This window comes from Lepidochelys kempii, chromosome 7 (assembly GCF_965140265.1).
Source record: "Lepidochelys kempii isolate rLepKem1 chromosome 7, rLepKem1.hap2, whole genome shotgun sequence".
NCBI lineage: Eukaryota > Metazoa > Chordata > Testudines > Cheloniidae > Lepidochelys > Lepidochelys kempii.
In genome coordinates this window covers 56,454,555-56,471,732 of record NC_133262.1, presented here as the reverse complement: position 1 = coordinate 56,471,732, position 17,178 = coordinate 56,454,555, and the positions used below count along the sequence as shown (strand labels likewise).

General features: G+C 60.1%; 1 protein-coding gene across 3 annotated transcripts in view; it reads left to right on the top strand.

Moving 5' to 3' along the window:
* The window catches only part of LOC140914627 (transmembrane protein 150A-like), a 30,292-nt gene that overhangs the window by 6,263 nt on the left and 6,851 nt on the right, over window positions 1-17,178 (top strand). For all 3 annotated transcript variants that reach the window (XM_073352944.1, XM_073352946.1, XM_073352945.1), the window contains exons 3-5: window positions 9,250-9,321; window positions 13,175-13,242; window positions 14,496-14,623. In XM_073352944.1, coding sequence (XP_073209045.1) covers window positions 9,250-9,321; window positions 13,175-13,242; window positions 14,496-14,623 — 268 coding nt within the window. The remainder of the gene's footprint in view (window positions 1-9,249; window positions 9,322-13,174; window positions 13,243-14,495; window positions 14,624-17,178) is intronic.

Below are 17,178 nucleotides of genomic sequence, written 5' to 3'. Positions count from 1 at the left end.
GGACTGGACTCAAGGCCATAGGGCAGGTGTGCTGGGGTGTTTGGTGACCCAGTACCTCTCGCCATGGCCTACCTGCTGGGTGGAGCCCAGCGGGAGACAGGCCGGGGGGTTGGGCTGAGGTCAGTGACCCGACCCGCACACAGGCATTGTGTCTCCGACCTAGTTCTGGCCAACGCTGGTCTTGCCCAGCAGATCAAAGGGAAAGCGGCTGCTGATCAGGTTCGACAGGTGATGGGGAAACTCCAGCTGCGCCCTGGTCCTCGTCATTTCGTGTGGATCAGCTTCTGGTTACCAGAGCTGGCCCCAAATATCAGTGTAGCAGCCTGGTACGGGAGTAGTGCATTGGGGGGGTGCTAGGTCTGGAGGCTGGTGTCTTGTTGATTGCGGAGCCCAGTGTGTTCCCCTCCGTGGCATGTCTCCACAGAGGGCCTGTTCCCCACATCCAGAGCTGGATTGTCCTTTAGACCTGGCTCTGGGTCGCTAAGGTCCTCTCTTCATCAACACGCCCCACCCCAGGCCCTGACTCTGGGAGGTGGGGTAGGGAGAGGGGGGGATTGGTGGATCGTTCACATGCTGGACAGAGACAGAATGTAGAGAAGCAAGAGCTCCTTGGGTTACAATCCGGACCAGTCTCACCAACTAAGCAGGGTCAGGTCTGGGCAGTACATGGATGGGAGACCTCCAGCAAAGGCCTATGTTCAGCAGCAAGTAATCCTGGTGACTCAGGAGGTGGCCCTCTTTGGCTGTGGTATTAAAGCAATGCTCCAGCATGGCGCTAGGGGACGCTGTGTTGTTGGGTGTTATTTGGGGGGTCTTGACCCACTACACTCCACCTCCCCCTGCCATTGCAATGAAACATGGCACATGTCACTTCCTCCCCTGACCTGCGGGACGGCGCCACCCCTTGCTGTGAAACAGCCGCCTGCTGTGGCTCATTGGCAGGGCAAGGCAAGCCTGGCATAGAGCTCATTAATTAAGGGCTCAGTCCTGCAAACCTTTCCGCCCTTCAGTAACCTGATTGGTTTCAGCGGGCCCTCTGGCTTCAAGGGAGCTACCGATGTGAGTAAAGCCAGTCACGTGTGTTAGGAGCCTGTAGGATGAGCCTCAAGCGTTCAAAGCCCTTTAGGATCTGGCTGGATGACTGGTGCTATATAAAGCCCCCCACCAGAACATGGTCAATATGTGAGTAAGGCGGCTCCAGTAAATAATGTAACCCTTGTTTGAAGAAGGTTTCCACTCAAACCCCCCAGAGCATGAAAAAGTCTGCAAATAAGCAGTTCAGAGAGTCATAGAGGGGTGTGAGTTTCCATGGAAAAGGTTGGAACTAGCTACTTTCCTCTGCTGAGGCTGAATGTACCCCTCCCCCAACTTTGCCTAAACCAAACCCACCTTGCAGCTTCTCCTGGTGGATCTTTGCAGAGGGTCAGCCTTTCTGGAAAGTTATGGCCAGATTGGACCAGGTGTCGGGGAGAGGTGGGGGTTAGAAAATTGACTCGCTTTTGGACATTTTTCTGGATCGTGTTTGGCTTGCCAGGTCTCCTAAAGAGCTCAGGCGTGGAAGCGGCGGGGTAGTGTATTCTGGCTGGTGTGTACAGCTCTCAGTGCAAGGGGGAAAAAAATATGCACTGCCATTTCCTGCAGAATATTTTATTTTGTCTTCAGACAAACGCATTTTTCTCCATTGGCTTCATAGCACAAACAGAATGCTGACGATGAGTAATGCTAAAGAGCTTGGTTTTAATGTTGAAAAAACAAACCCAAACCTATGCAGGAAAGAGACTGCTTAGCTCCCCATCTCTGAGGTTTCATGGCTGGAAACAGAGCCACATGGAAACGAGAAGGGTCTGAAAAAATGCCAGTTCTAATCTTTCCAAAGGGAAGTCCTCTTTCACTCTGTGATTACCAAACAGATTCAGTTGTGACTCACCAGCAAGGCAGAGATTGAGCTCTCTAGTACCCAGTGGAGTTCTGATAACCACCAGCTTTCGTTTTTGTTTATGCCTAGTAAAGGCAATACCTTCTATTAACTGCGAAACGGAGCATTAATTATGGAGCTGAGAAGGAGGCCTCCATCTGTAAGGCAGATGGAATTTTAGGCTGGGAGCCTAGATCCTAAGGGAACTGGGTGCCAGACACCCTGTGGTTCTGTTGAAATCCCAGCCGTAATGGTCTACTGCCCTCTATTGGGGAGAATCTAAACTGCTTAGCTGTGTGGCATAGGCCTCCAGCTCACATGCCTGGGGCCTGTGTTTCTGGAGCTGGAAAACATGGGTTCGAGGCCCACTGTGCCTACAGAGCCCTGAGCGGGCGGTGTCGATGCTGCTGGGGTTTGCGGAGCTGCGGCTGTGGTACACGTGTGTGTGAATGCTGGGTGTACGCCCTTATGGGAGGGTGCTTCCCTGTCTGCTAGGGAAGGGCTGGGGGTGGGTGCCCAGAGGGAGCGGGCTGTGCCGTGGATGAGGGGAGTGACTGAAAGTGATACAGCGGAAATTGATCGAAGTGACCGGAGTTCAGATGTTTGTAGGGGTCTGTCCCTGTCCCAGCTTCCTCCCCCCCTGACCCCCCAAGTCTGGAAGAGAGCTCAGGGGCATGGTCCTGCCTCCAGCTGGAGCCCATCATGCGGCCTGGCCTGAGGGACAGCCCCATGCGTCCAAGCTGTTTCCATGCCAGGAGCCCTAGGGTGGCTGGGATCTGCAGATAAATATCTGCCCCGCTCAGCACCCGCTGGGCTGAGGGGGAAGCGGTGCCTCCCTGGGATGGCTGGCAGGCGGAGAGGGAACCGTTAGCTGAGTAAGCAACTGACCAAGGCCCTCTGCCACCTCGCCAGTTCCTGCATTCCTGGCCCATCTCCCAGGGTGCTGCTGCTGCATTCCCTGGCCAAGCTCGGAGCAGCTCACACATCACTTTTGTCTGACAGGAAGGGAGGAGGCCTGACCCTGCAGCCCTCTGGGACCCCTTGCCCCAATCCAGCCTTAGCCCTGCAGCTCTGAGGGGCAGCTGCCTGGCCCTGGCGGGTCAGGAGTACTGGCCAGCCTCTGGGAGTCCTGCTGTGACAGGCACTCTGCTAAGCCACTCCAGCTCCAGAGGGGCTATTTGTAGAAAGGAGGGCCTGCGGGAGTAGCTGGGGCTCTCTGCTCTGGAGCCTTGTTTCAGGCCATCTGCAGGCAGAGCTGTGCGAATCAATGGGAATGAACTGCCCTTTGCCCAGCTGGATTTGGCAAGCCTGTGCTTTGGGCCTACCCGCTGGGTGGCAGGGCCCTGGGAGTGAGCACGGGACAGGCTGTGGAGAGGACAAAGGCCCACACTGAGCCGGACAGAGCCAGGAGCTAACCCCCCCAGGACCAGATCCTGCCTGGTCTTCCAACCTAAGCAGGGTCCAGCCTGTTTGGTACCTGGTTGGGAGACCTGCAGGACCGGCTCTGGTGATGCAGGAATTGCTGCTGTTTCCTGAGTCAGTACAGAACCAGTGTCCAAACATGGTACTAGGGGCACTTTCAGCTGTGACCTAGAACCCAGCCACTCGTCCCTTGTGGACACGAACCCTCCCTTTCCCCCTGCCCCTTTTCTGGAGAAATTGGGGTCTCGGCTTTGGTAGCTGTGTTCTGTCAATCACCTGCGTGGTCACTTGGCCACGGTGGCTTTCTCCGCTTTCTATCCTCAATGGCTGTGCAGCGTTGCTGTGTGCTGCTGAACAGCTCTTGGGCCCTGGCCCAGAGGTGGCTGCGTTACAGGGCTGGCTGCAGCAGCTCCTGATGGGTTTGTTGTGGGTGCTTTGGGAGTCCAGCCTGAAGGACGCTATAGAACTCTGTCATGATCATTTAGCATGGGAGCCGGATGGGCAGTCCCCTGCCACAGATGGGGAGCAGCAGCCTGGGGTGGGGAGGGGGGTGGTTCCGCTGGGCCCTGGGGGGTCTGCGAGCAGCCTAAGCAGTGCTACTTCCCTCTTGAGATAGGGAGGAGATGTTTCGCCCCGTGCTGTCAGAAGATGAGGGGAGGGGGCTTTGGGGCAGGTTCCCAGAGCTCTGGGCTGCCAGGAGCTTAGCTGGAGGGGGCTCCGTCCCTTTGCAGCAAGCACGGGAGGATGGCAGTGTATGCAGGGAATTCCTACCCCTCCAGTTCCCCCCCCCCCCACTCCACTGAAGCCCTCCCCATCACCCTGTCTGGAGGCCTATCCAAGCTTTGAGCTTCCTGAAAATTGATGGAGCTCCCTGGGGTAACGCTTCTGCCCATACCCCCACCGCCCCCACAGACCTGCCCTTTCCACCCTGAGTAGCCCAGTCTATCCCCATCCCACCCCAGACAAATGGATTCCTGCTCTGTCCCCCACACCTTCCCTCTCTTCCCCACCTCTCCTGCTTTGCCTGGAGGAATGAGCCAAGGGTCATAAGTCAGGATGGTCCGGAGTCCTACTCCCAGCTCTTCCACCAACTCCCTGGGTGACCTTGAGCAAGGCATGTCCCTGCTCTGTGACTCAGTTTCTCCATCTGTGCAATGGGGATAATAGCACTCTCTTACTGCCAGGGGTGTTGGGAGGGTGAATAATGTCTGTAAAATGCATTGATCATACAAAGGGCTGTGTAAGTGTGGAATGTTGTTAGAGGTGTGACTGTCTCTCCCTGCATCCCTTGTTGGTGAGACACACGAATGGCTCCCCTGCAGCCATCTCTGGGCTGGAACATGTTTCCCTGGGGATGCCAGTCCCTCATCGCTCCCTTCTGCACACAACCCTTTATCCGGCACTGCCAGCACTGGGGGATGGGAAGATAACTTGGTGAAGGGGTATGGGCAGAAAAGGGCAGAGTTAAGGTTAACACGGATGGGCTGTGGTGTCCGTAGTCCTGGTAATGGTGGGGGATGCGGGAGGATAGGGTATGTGCTGTTAGGTGAGTTAACTTTCCATTTCCGTGCGTGCGTGCGTGCATATACATATAGCAACCTGAACTGCTTCCCAACAAGATTTGTGTCAATATAAGCAGTGATTATTCATCTGAAGCCTTCTCTGGGTGGAGCGTGAGAGCTGTTTCATAGTGAACAGTGACAGTTTTAGGACAGGAAGTGAAGAATGCCACCACGTCCAGCTGAACAATCCAGGGAGAACAGAAGCAGCAAGATGTAACCGCCCCAGGTGGCATTTGGCCAAGTGTGTGGGGTTAATGCCCCAACTTGCCTGGATGCTGCCTAAGCTCTTTACTGTGGGCACTGCCTCCTCTAGCAGGGCAGCGCCTCCTTGACATGGGGGCAGAAGAGACCCCGTACTGCCTAGCCTTCCTGAAGCTCTGGAAGGTCTCTCCTCCTTGGACTGGCCTGGCCAGCTCTCCTCCGTCTCTGGGGCCTGCTGTGAGGGCTCAGTGTTGGTGACTGGCTTGGGGAGATCTGTCTGACGAGAGATGGCAGAGGAGCTGGGTCCCTGACGGGGACAGGGCAGCACGGGAGCCCAGGGCCTGGCCAGATCAGCTTGGATTTGGCTCAGGGGACCAGGGGCCGCCTTTGCTCCATGTGTTATTCCACCTGCCGAGGCACTGGGGCAAAAGGGTTGTTAACAGGTTCTTCAGGACCCACTGGCCTGGCCTCTGCACCTGCTGCTGCTGGTTCTCGGCGGGTTTGTCAGCAAAACCTGTCGTGGCGGCAGAATTAGGGGCGGGCTGGTTCCTTTCCCACCTGGGGGCAATTGTCCCTTTCTGCCCTGGAGCCAGCAGGTTCCTGCGCTTGAAGGGCAGCCCTGTGGAGGAGCAGAGTCCCTGCTAGAGCTCCATCCACCAGAGCTGTCTGCAGGACATCCCACCTGCCCTCTGGGGACAGCCTGGCCTCTGCCTCCCCTCCCCCCAGAGTCCTAGCAGGGTTGGGAGAGCTGCCTGGATATGCACCCGCCAAGGAGCCCAGGCTGCAAGTGACCCTGCTTAGGCCCCTCTGGGCTCCACCGCTGCCGGGGCCTGAGCGCTGTTACTCAGGGCTCAGCTACCCATGGGGCTGCACTGGTTTCACGAAATGGGTATTAAAATTGATGTAAACCAGAGGTCCAATCACAGTGACAGAGCTGGGCCCACACTGGGGCAGCAGCTGTTTCACTAAATCGCTGCAAAAACTGAGCATAGGCCAGGCCAGAGGTGTCTTGGTGCCAGAGGCTCCCAGGTGGCTGCTGTGTCACAGAGAGGATGGGGGCGGCCGCGCTGTAGTGGGGGAGGGGTCGTGGGGCGACCGCGCTGTAGTGGAAGGGGACGGGGGTCATGGGGGGGACGGGGGTCGTGGGGCGGCCGCGCTGTGGGGGGGGGACGGGGGTTGTGGGGCGGCCGCGCTGTGGGGGGGGGACGGGGGTCGTGGGGCGGCTGCGCTGTAGCGGGGGGGGGATCATGGGGCGGCCGCGCTGTAGCGGGGGGGAGACGGACGGGGGTCGTGGGGCGGCCGCGCTGTAGCGGGGGGGAGACGGACGGGGGTCGTGGGGCGGCCACGCTGTAGCGGGGGGGAGACGGACGGGGGTCGTGGGGCGGCCGTGCTGTAGCGGGGGGGAGACGGACGGGGGTCGTGGGGCGGCCGCGCTGTAGCGGGGGGGAGACGGACGGGGGTCGTGGGGTGGCCGCGCTGTAGTGGGGGGGGGTCGTGGGGCGGCCGCACTGTAGCGGGGGTTGCCGGGTGTCTGCGTCGCTGTTGTGGGATGGGGTTCCTGATGCTTTGCCGTGCAGAATTTGGCAGCGTGGGAGGCTGTCTCAGGACCAGCTCATTCTGTGTGGTGACATTCGGTCAGTTTTTACCTTGGGCAGCTCACAGGTCCCAGTGGCTGCCCTGCGCACACAGCCTCTCCTGTGCATCTGCCACACGCTCAGAGGGGGCAGGGAGGAGGCACTGGGGCCAGGAGATCCCTGGGAGTCAACGCTAGCCGTTAAGGAGGACTTGGAGAAACCATCACCTCTGCCAATGGAAACTCAGCAGCCACACGAGAGAGCAGCCAGAGCCAACCCCGCGAGACTGACTGGCTTCACACACAGCAGCAGGGATCTGAACCCTGCCATGCACGGCTCTCCTAGAGGCAGCGCTGGCAGGGATGGCTTTCTCCACTGGCTGCTGCACGGAGACCCAGGACCAGCGTGGCTACAGCTCCGCTGCACACACACAGACCTGTCTGCCTGGAACAACTGGGAAGGGCCTCAGCTGGTCAAATGGGAAGAGGTGTGGGCCATCTTCCTTCCTTCCTCGCCCCGCTGCTTCTGCAGTGCCCCCCGGGGCGCACGTGTGCCCTGCCACAAGAAGACAGGACCCACAGAAAAGCAGCTCATCCATGGAGGGGTGTGTGCGTGCTCGTCTGCTCTAGCATTCGAGAGCTGTATAGGCTCTCCCACTGGACAGCCGTTCCTCTGCCCACCTGGGACCATGTCGAGGGTGAGAGGGCAGCATCTGGGGGCCCATTTGAGGCGATCAGGTGGTTCCAAGTTCCCCTGGAGGGTCTGTAACGATGCACAGGACTCGGAGCTGCGGCCATCACTGTTCACAGGCATTCCTGGGGCTGGGGCTGGCTGAGAAGTGGCAGCTGTGCTCATCATCTGTCTGATTTCAGGGAGGCTACTCGTCGATGATGGGGGGTGGGGGGCTGGGACTGGACTTGCTACCCATGAGGTCCCTTCCCGTCCCGTGTTCAGGGGGTTTTCGGGCTCTGCATATTGACCTGGCTGTTCTGGTCCCTCCCTGACAGCGACTGCTGATTGGCTGGAAGTTAGGGGGCGCAGGGTTCCAAAGCTATACATCCTACCCTGGGTTTGGCCTGGCGGCTTGGCTTGTGTCCCTCTGATCGCGTCCGGCTCTCTCAGCGATTTTCATGGCTCTTATCCCGGCCTTTCTTTTCTCTGCAATGCAGAACTTGGCTCAGGACTTGCCCTTGGCCCTCCCTTCCTGTCCTGGCCTCTTGCTCTGGTTTCCATCGAGGGGCAATAAACCCACTCGTTCCAAAGAGCCATGTGTGACTCCTCCCTGCCTGCACAGAGAGGCTGTAGCTGTAAATCCCATTAGTGAGGGTCGCCTCTGTCCACAGGCATGTGGGGATGGGCCACAAGATGGACTCATCTCCCCAGGTGTGAACCGCGGGCCATTCCCACGTAGTGAGCAGCCAGCTGCCGAAGGGGCTGTATGTATACGCACAGCTAGGAGCCCTGGGGAGAGGTCCCATCAGGCCTCTGGCTTTATCTTCAGCCCACCTGCCTGGCTCTTCGGGGCTCCTTGGGGAGCGTGCTGTGAAACGAGGATCCCCGCATGTTTGCCCTTGCTGCTCCACACTGACACGTGGCTTTAGTGAGCAGATGGGAGCGTTGCTGTGTCTCTGGTTTTGTTTGATGGGGAGGAAGGAGTTACGCCCCCTTTCCCGGACTGCTTGGGCACAGTTAATGGCAGCCCATCTCCATCTGCTCTTGGGAGATGGGGACTAAACTGCTGCAGGAAACCCATCCTGCTCCCTGGCTCCAGGCCCTGGGGTGGTTTGGCTGGAGCTGTCCAAATGGGCATTGCCCCATGAGCCACTTCCTGGCACAGGACTGTGGACTCAGCTGGGCAAATCTGATTGGATAAAAGGAGAGCTGATCTGAACGTCAGCCCAAGACTCGAACTGCCCTGCAGCTTCTTCCGGGACACAGACTGAGCCTGTCCCGAGGATGGATTTGGGTTCATTTGTAACTCTCTGGGGGCTTCTAAGCTTCCAGGGTCCTGCTGGAAGCAGAGGGGTTCAACCCCTGCTAGCGAGCCATGTCCTGCCTGTGGCATCTCCTCAGGGAGCCTGACAGCTCAGCTTAGCGGGTCCAAGAGCTTCTGATTGTTTGGAGCAGCATCCAGACGCCATGTGAGCTGAACCTCAGCGCTCCCTTGAGTTGTGCTTGATGCTATCTGTATTGATCCTGGGGAAACTGCAGAGGGGTCAGGTTGGGGGGAGGGAGGACTCCGCCCCCAACCCCAGAGTAGCTAGAAGAGTTTTGCTAAAACGATTTGCAGCAAAATCATTAGCAGCGTTGCTGTGTCACTGGTAAGCTTCTGTGCGGGCGTCCCGTTGAGCCAGCCGAGGTCAGGCCCCAGTTCTGGGCCGTGTTAGCTTGGCTGCAGACGCAGGCAGACGGCACTGTATGGGGTCACGTTGGGCTGATTTTCTCTGCAACCAGCAGGGCTGGGAAACTTATTTTAATGAAGGCTTAAAATCTGCAGAAAGTGGTGGGCTCAGCAAGTCTGGTGCCCGACACATATTGATCCCTTATCTAATGTGTCTTGTTCCCTTCTCCTCAGGAATTATAACCAGTCCTGTGGGCTGGATGGCCCCATTTCGTGCTGCACTCTGGATCACATTCCTCTGGTCAGGTAAGAGCAAAAATACCCCCAAATGGCACAGCAATCCAGTAGCTGCTGAACCGGTCCAGTGCACATGTGTGGGCGGTTCCTGGAACTGTGGGGGTGAGGGGCAGGTTGTTCCTGGAACTGCAAGGAGCTGCACTCCTGTGGCTGTCAGCAAGACCTGTGGCTTGCAGCGTCTTGCTGACGACTTTCCCTCTTGCCCAGGGGGGCGGATCTCAGCTGCCTAATTGTGGCCGTGAGTGCCACGTGCTCGTGCTCGTTAGCAAAGAGCTCCCAGCCCTGTCTGCCCCTGCCAGCATGCTGCGAACGGAAAGGGAGTGAGACTGGGAGCCAGTGGGTGCCCGGTGTGGCAATGCCCGGGCGCTGCTGCCATCCCATGCTACTGCTGGGGCCTGGAGAACCACTCATAGGGGTGTAGCTCTGCTGGCTCCCACGCCCACTCCTGAGCGGGTGCTGGGGACGGAGCGTAGCTGAGCAGGGAGCTGGTCTTGCAGATGGAGGGAAGGGACTGGACTGAAATGACTTGGCTGGCAGAGCCGGCAGTGAAGGGTCCTGCTGCTTGTGTGGCTCGGGAGCTAGGACTGGAACTCAAGCTCGGGAGCTGGGCTGGTGCCCCTGGGGCTCTGCGGCCAAAGAGGTCGCCCTGTGGCTGTGTCTCAGTTAGCAGCAGCTGGGTGATTCCAGTGCTGAGTGGGGGTGATGGTCAGGTCTCCGGGGCAGCTGGTTGGCAAACCCTGCAGCTGGCAGGACCTGCAAGTCCAGGCTAGATTCCTGCCAGTCATTAACAGGATCCTTCTCGAGGAGCCAGAGGGGAAACAGCTCCAGGACAGGTTGCAGGGTGGGGTTAGGATGAGGTCTGGAGGCATCTCCCCGGCTGTGGAGCTTATGGCATAGGGAAGCCTGGTGCTCCATCCCCCCACCCCAGTGGTCTGCTGTCCCTCCACAAACTCCACCCCTGGGGGGTTGTGTGTGTGTGTGTGGTGACTGGTTTGTGTGGAGCTGGTCTCTGAGGGGAAGGGTGGCGTGTGTGTGGTGTTTGTGTAGTGGTGTGTGTGTGTGTGGTTGATGTGCTCTGTGCAGAGGTTTGTGGCTGGGGGGTGGCGTGCACACGTGGGGATGGAGGGGGTGCTGGATGCATGGAGCGGTGGTCTCTGGGAAGGAGTCTTGGGGCATTTCTGTAGTGGCTGGGAGCGCCTGCAGAAAGGACCCCCTAAGCATGTGTTTGTGGCATGCTGGCTGTGAGCAGTGCATGTGTGTTTGTGGCTTGGGGGTGCGTGAGCAGTGTGTGTGTGTGTGTTTGTGGCACGCTGGGTGTGAGCAGTGTATGTGGGGCATGGGTGTGAGCAGTGTGTGTGTTTGTGGCATGCTCGGTGTGAGCAGTGTGTGTGTGAGCGGTGTGTGTGTGTGTGTGGCACACGGGGTGTGAGTGGTGTGTGGGGCATGGGTGTGAGCAGTGTGTGTTTGTGACATGGTCGGTGTGAGCAGTGTGTGTGTGTGTTTGTGACACACTGGGTGTGTGAGTAGTGTGTGTTTGTGGCCTGTGTCTGTGAGCTCTGTAGGGGGGCACGCGGGGTGTGCGGTGTGTGTGGGGGGGCACGCGGGGTGTGCGCGGTGTGTGGGGGGGCACGCGGGGTGTGCGCGGTGTGTGGGGGGGCACGCGGGGTGTGCGCGGTGTGTGTGGGGGGGCACGCGGGGTGTGCGCGGTGTGTGGGGGGGGCACGCGGGGTGTGCGGTGTGTGTGTGGGGGGGCACGCGGGGTGTGCGGTGTGTGTGTGGGGGGGCACGCGGGGTGTGCGCGGTGTGTGGGGGGGCACGCGGGGTGTGCGCGGTGTGTGTGGGGGGGGCACGCGGGGTGTGCGCGGTGTGTGGGGGGGGCACGCGGGGTGTGCGGTGTGTGTGGGGGGGGCACGCGGGGTGTGCGCGGTGTGTGTGTGGGGGCACGCGGGGTGTGCGCGGTGTGTGTGTGGGGGCACGCGGGGTGTGCGCGGTGTGTGTGTGGGGGGCACGCGGGGTGTGCGCGGTGTGTGTGTGGGGGCACGCGGGGTGTGCGCGGGGTGTGTGGGGGGGCACGTGGGGTGTGCGCGGTGTGTGGGGGGCACGCGGGGTGTGCGTGGGGTGTGCGCGGGGGCACGGGGGTGTGCGCGGGGTGTGGGGGGGGCACGCAGGGTGTGAGCTCTGTAGGGGGGCACGCGGGGTGTGCGCGGTGTGTGGGGGGGCACGCGGGGTGTGCGCGGTGTGTGTGTGGGGGCACGCAGGGTGTGAGCTCTGTAGGGGGGCACGCGGGGTGTGCGCGGTGTGTGGGGGGGCACGCGGGGTGTGCGCGGTGTGTGGGGGGGCACGCGGGGTGTGCGCGGGGGCACGGGGGGTGTGCGCGGTGTGTGTGGGGGCACGCGGGGTGTGCGCGGGGTGTGCGCGGGGGCACGGGGGGTGTGCGCGGGGTGTGGGGGGGCACGCGGGGTGTGCGCGGTGTGTGGGGGGGCACGGGGGGTGTGCGCGGTGTGTGTGGGGGGGGCGCGCGGGGTGTGAGCGGTGTATGTGCGCGGCTGGGATGGGAGGCCAGCAGCAGTGCCTGTGGCAGAGGAGGAGGAGGAGGGGCCGGGGCCCGGGCCGGGGCCCGGGCCGGGGCCCGGGCCGGCTCGCATGAAGTAGAAGTGGGTGCTGCGGTTGGAATTTCCCCTTGGCTTCCTGTTTGTGAAGTGGGGGAAAGGTCAGGTGCGCTGGAGGCTCCAGCTTGCTCCCAGCTGGGGAGAGACCGCCTGGAGCCACACACACACCCGCCCTCCCGCCCCAGGGCCTCTGCTGGGCCAGGCTGTTGCCAAGGGAGTCGTCACACCAGCCCCCTCCAAGCCTCCCAGCTAGTCCTGATCTGGGGAGGGGAAGGGAAGGGGGGGAGGGGTGATTGGCCCAGGGAGGGAGGGAGGGGTCGGTCCCTGGCTTGTGTGCGTGTGGTGGCTAGCCTCAGGGGCCGTGTCTGAAGTGCTGGTTTGCCTACACCCACCTGGCCTGAAGTAAGACATTCCCTTTGCCCTCCCCTTTGCCAGGCACAGCGCATGTGGCCGGTGCCCTGCTGTCCAGGGCAGCCCGTCTCCGCCCCATAGCACCTGGCCATGGCTCTGCAGAGCGTGAAGAGGCAAGGGGAGCAGCTGGTGCTGTATGCAGCATCCCTCGCCCTGTGCGGGGCTCTCTGAGGGGGCAGGTTATGACGGGGCACTCTCTGAGGGCATGGGTGGAGCAGGCAATGCCCCAGCAACCATGGCACTAAGGCATAGCGCCCACCCTCCCGCTTGGCAGCTCAGGGGTGCTGGCCAGGACAGCAGCTCCAAGGATCTCCAGTTTGCACGGACAGGATCCCAGCTAAAGGGTGGCACTTCCCCCCGTCCTCCTGTGGTACCCACACTGGGGTTGGGCCCCAGCCCTGGTCCTGTGGCCTGGAGGTGAGAGCTGCCTACCGCTGCAGGTGGGCACCAAAGGAGTGAAGAGCCTCCTGCGTCCACCAAGCATCCCCCTGCGAGTCCACCTGGCTGCAGCATGATGGCCGTGCAGTGTGGGGGTGTGCCAGCTGTGAGCAGCCCATCCCACTCCAGCTCCAGTGCTTCCTGATGAGACCCTGTCCTGTGCGCCCTCAGCACCACATCTCGGCAGCCTGGAGCGCCACACAGGGGGAGGGGAAATGGCAAATGGCCACGGATCAGCCAGGGGGGAATGGAGGGAGCAAGTGGGGCAGCAAGGTCAAGACTGGGAGGGCAGCTGCCCCAGCTATTGGCAGCACTGCCAGCAGGCCTGATTCCCCTGGGCTAGTGGCCCACCCAAGGCCCCGTGCCATGTGGCGTCTCTAACAGGCCCTGTCTGCTCTCCCCAGCAAGTGTGGCACCTTCCCTCCGGAGAGCTGCTTCTTCAGCCTGATCTGCAGCCTGGGCTCGTTCATGGGTAAGTCCGGGCTGCTTGGGGATGGGGACGCAGAGCTGCAGAAGCTCAGCTGTCCGGGGCAGGGCTGCCCTTCCCATACACAGGCCACCAGTTCTCCGTGACCTGTTGCAGCTGATGGGGGAGGGTGCAGGGCCGGGGGTGGGGGCACAGGCTCCTGGCAGCTGCTTGCTTTGCTGGTGCCTAAGGCTGAGCTGACCCAGATGCACCCGCTGCAGAGCCCAAGCCGAGGGGCTGAGGAGGGCATGGCCCAGTGGGGTCAGCACTGAGCTCAGACACGGGATTCTGCCCGATGGGAGGGCAGGGGTGAGCGCCGGGGCAGAGGCTGATGCAATCTGCATGGAGAGGGGGCGGCTAGGGGCAGCGTGCAGGGCACAGATGTAGGGAGGAGTGGGGGTCTGTAGGTGTCTGTTTGCATATAAAGCGAACCAGACCCAGGTGCCCTGCTTGCGAGAGCTTCCCACTGTAGGGGGCTCGTGCAGGAGGGCGGGCAGCATGGCTACTCCCCAGCCTGTCCTGGCCCTAGAAACGTACCCCCCAGGGATGTGCAAGGACCCTGTTGCTCCGGGGAAGTCGGGGGGGGGGTGTGGATTTCTGGTCCTTGACCCCTTGCTGCTGAGTTCCGTGGTTTAGTTCTCTGTGTCGAACTCCATGTCAAATAACTACTGCAACCTGGCATCAGTGTCAAAACCCCCGGCCCACTGCAGCCTGTTAGAGCCCCAGCAGCTTGCTGTGCGACTGGTGCCTCCCACAGCCTGGCCCTAGGAGAGCCGTGCATGGCAGGATTCAGTTCCCCGCAGCTGTGTGTGAAGTTTTAAGTGTCAGATCTGGCCGGAAGCATTGTAAGCTCTTCAGCACAGGGCCTTTGGGTCTGCATGGTACCCATGGGGAACATTTAATCTAAAATCTTTGCTCTCCTCGCCCTCCCGGCTTTCGGCACTAGGAGCAGGAGCAGATTGCCCTGTAGTATGTGTTGGGAGGGCTGACAGGGCCCCTGGTATCACCCCGAGACTGAAATTAACCAAATATGGCCCTTGGGCCCTGTGATAGAAGGAGCATCTGTGTCATCATCTCCAGGTGGTAGCTGTTGCTGGCCTTGGGTCTGCTTGGCCTCTCCAAGACAGAGGGGTGGGCGAAGTGCTCCTTGTTCTCCTGCCCCTCGGGCAGGCTCAGGTGGGGCAGAGATGGCTCTGGGAGGTGAGACATTGCAGCTGGTGGGCATGTGCCTGATGGGATGCCTTGTCTCCATCTCCCAGTGATGCTTGTTGGCCTGCTGAGATACGCCCACGTCATCGAGTGTTGTGGGCCGTCCCTTCTCAACACCCTGGGGCTGGCGGCAGGCTGGATCTGCGCCGCTGGCCTCACCATGGTTGGCAACTTTCAGGTAAGACGACTCCTCTGGAGGGGGGGAACAGATGGGGGCCGAAGCGCGCTCTCTCCCAGTGCTTGTGTTTGGTGTTTCCAGTATCACAGGGGAGTATTTAGAATCAACCCCCCATTTTCATTAATTTTTTTTACTTCATCAAGTAAATTTCCTTTCCTCTTAAGCTCTGGAATTCGCCTTCGTTTGCTCACCCCTAATGGGCCCAGACTAAGCTGCCAGTCTGTTTAACTCTTATCTTGTAAAGTAAATATTTGTGGATAACATTGCCCAGCAATCTCTGATCTTGTCACCAAAACCCATCTAGGGAAGCCTGAAGCCCGCCCACCAGCCAGGGGCTGCAGCAGGAGCTAGCTCAGGCAGTTGTTCTGCATTTTCAAGTTTTGGTCTGCATGTTGCAGTGACATGCTGGCTTAGCGTTTACTGTAGGCTTGGAAATAGCTGGGATTCATCTGTGCTGAGCAGGATTGGGTGAGCAGGTGCTGAGAGTCCCCATCTTGCTGTATGCATTAGCATTCCCAGATTGGACACTTGATACCCAGGTCCATGTAGGCCACCTGTCTCTGGTGGGAATCTAGAGCCTAGAAACCAGGGGTTGATCTTGTGTGAAGAAGACTCACCCTGATGTTTGCAAACCTGCTGCCCTCCAGCGAGAACCACTGAGGGCTGCTCCTGGACCCCAGGGGTGTGCCTGTAGGTGCAGGTTTGTAAAATTTGTGATCGGTCCCAGGAGTCTTGGGGCAAAGGGGAAGAGACCCTGATACTCCAGGGTCAGGGGGGTGGATCCCCCCAGGTAGGCAGGCATGACAGCAGGGCAGCTGGGCCAAAGTTGAATGGTGCTGGGGCCCTGTGCGCAGGGGTGCTGGAACAATTTGTATAGTGGGGGTGCTGAGAGCCATTGAACCAAACTTTAAACCAGGGGTGGGCAATAATTTTTGCAGGGAGGCCACTCCCCGAATTTTGGTAAGTTGTCCCGGGCCGCACATTTCTACTATATTAATGGAGGGATATGTGGGCTCTGGGAGGTGGTTTGGTGCAGGAGGGGGCTCCAGGCTGGGGTAGGGGATTGGGGTGCAGGAGAGGTGCAGGATCTAGGTGGAGTTTGGGTGCAGGAGGGAGCTCTGGGCTGGTGCAGAGTGTTGGGGTTCAAGAGAGGGTGAGGGGTGCGGGCTCTGGGAGGGGGTTTGGTGCAGGTGCAGGGAGTTTGGTGCATGTTTCTGCATGCCCCTTGAGGGGAGGAGAGCAGCCGGTCTCCATGCGCTGCCCACACCCGCAAGCACCACCCCGCAGCTCCCATTGGCTGGTTTCCGGGCAATGGGAACTGTGAGGATGGTGCTGGGGATGGGGGCAGCATGCGGAGCCATCTCCCGCCCCCTGCCAGGGGCCGCAGAGACATGCCAGCAGCAGCTGGCTGCTTCTGGGAGTGGTGTGGGGCCACAAGAGGCAGGGAGCCTGTCTGAGCACCCCACTGCACCGTGGGCTGTATTTTTCCCACCCCTGCTGTAAACCCTGTATATGATGGAAAGCACTTCAAGCCAGGGGCTGCGATCTCCACCCAGCACTTCTAGTTCCAGCCCTTATACCGGTGTGCCAGGTCGCAGTGCTAGTCAAATCTGGGGCAGCCGGACAGGTCACCTGGGCCCCTTCCTTAGCAAAATCCTGGTTGCACCCCTGGCTCCAACATTGGTGGGGCTGGGCCCGCTTTCCAGAACAGTGGTGGGGCCTGAGCCCCACTGCTCCATGTCTCAGCAGAGATATTCTGGGGGGCGCGAGGCCAGAGCAGCCCCTGGATTGCTTTGCACTAGGGATGTTCGCACAGCCACAGTCCAAGGTTCCTTCCCTTTGGATTGTGTCACTAACACAATATTTGATGCCCCTGTGCCCTGGACTCTGGGGCTTTTCCATCAGACACGGGGCAGATAAGATGACCTGGATGAGTGGACGCTGTCACCAGGTCCATTCCAGCTGTCAGGTCAGCGGGGACTACCCCACTGTGCTCATCAGCTTCCCCCAGCTTGATGGGCTTGTGCAATCCAGCATTGGAGGGCAGACACCATGCAGAGAAACTGCTTCCCTGTAGTGCTCTCTGGAGTTGAAAGCTAGCGGAGGGAGAGAGGCACAGGCAGGAAAGAGAAGGCCTCTCTTCAACTGATGGCTCTTCCAGACACCAAGAGCTGCAGAGGGGAAGGCTCTTGCACTGGGCAGAGGAGGCTGGCCAGTGCCAGATGAGTAGGGCAGGAGTTCTGTGAGGTTGGCTAGGAAGGGCTTTAAAGGGCAGGACCCTGAAATGCCTGGGAAGCCAGGGGTGGGGTCTTGGAATTTGCTCCGCTCTGCATGCGCAAGAAGGCGAGTGGCAGGAGGGTGCCGCACATGTGGGAGTCTGGTGAGCTGGGACTCACGAGAGTTGGTGCCATAAGGCAGCCCAGAGCATGGCTGCAAGGAAACCAAGACTGCAGAGCAGTTGGCAGCACAGGGAGAAACACCTGGCAAAGCAGTCTGCTCCCTGAGGGCCTGATCCTGTGAGGAGCTGAGCCAACGGGAGTCGAGAGCGCTCAGCA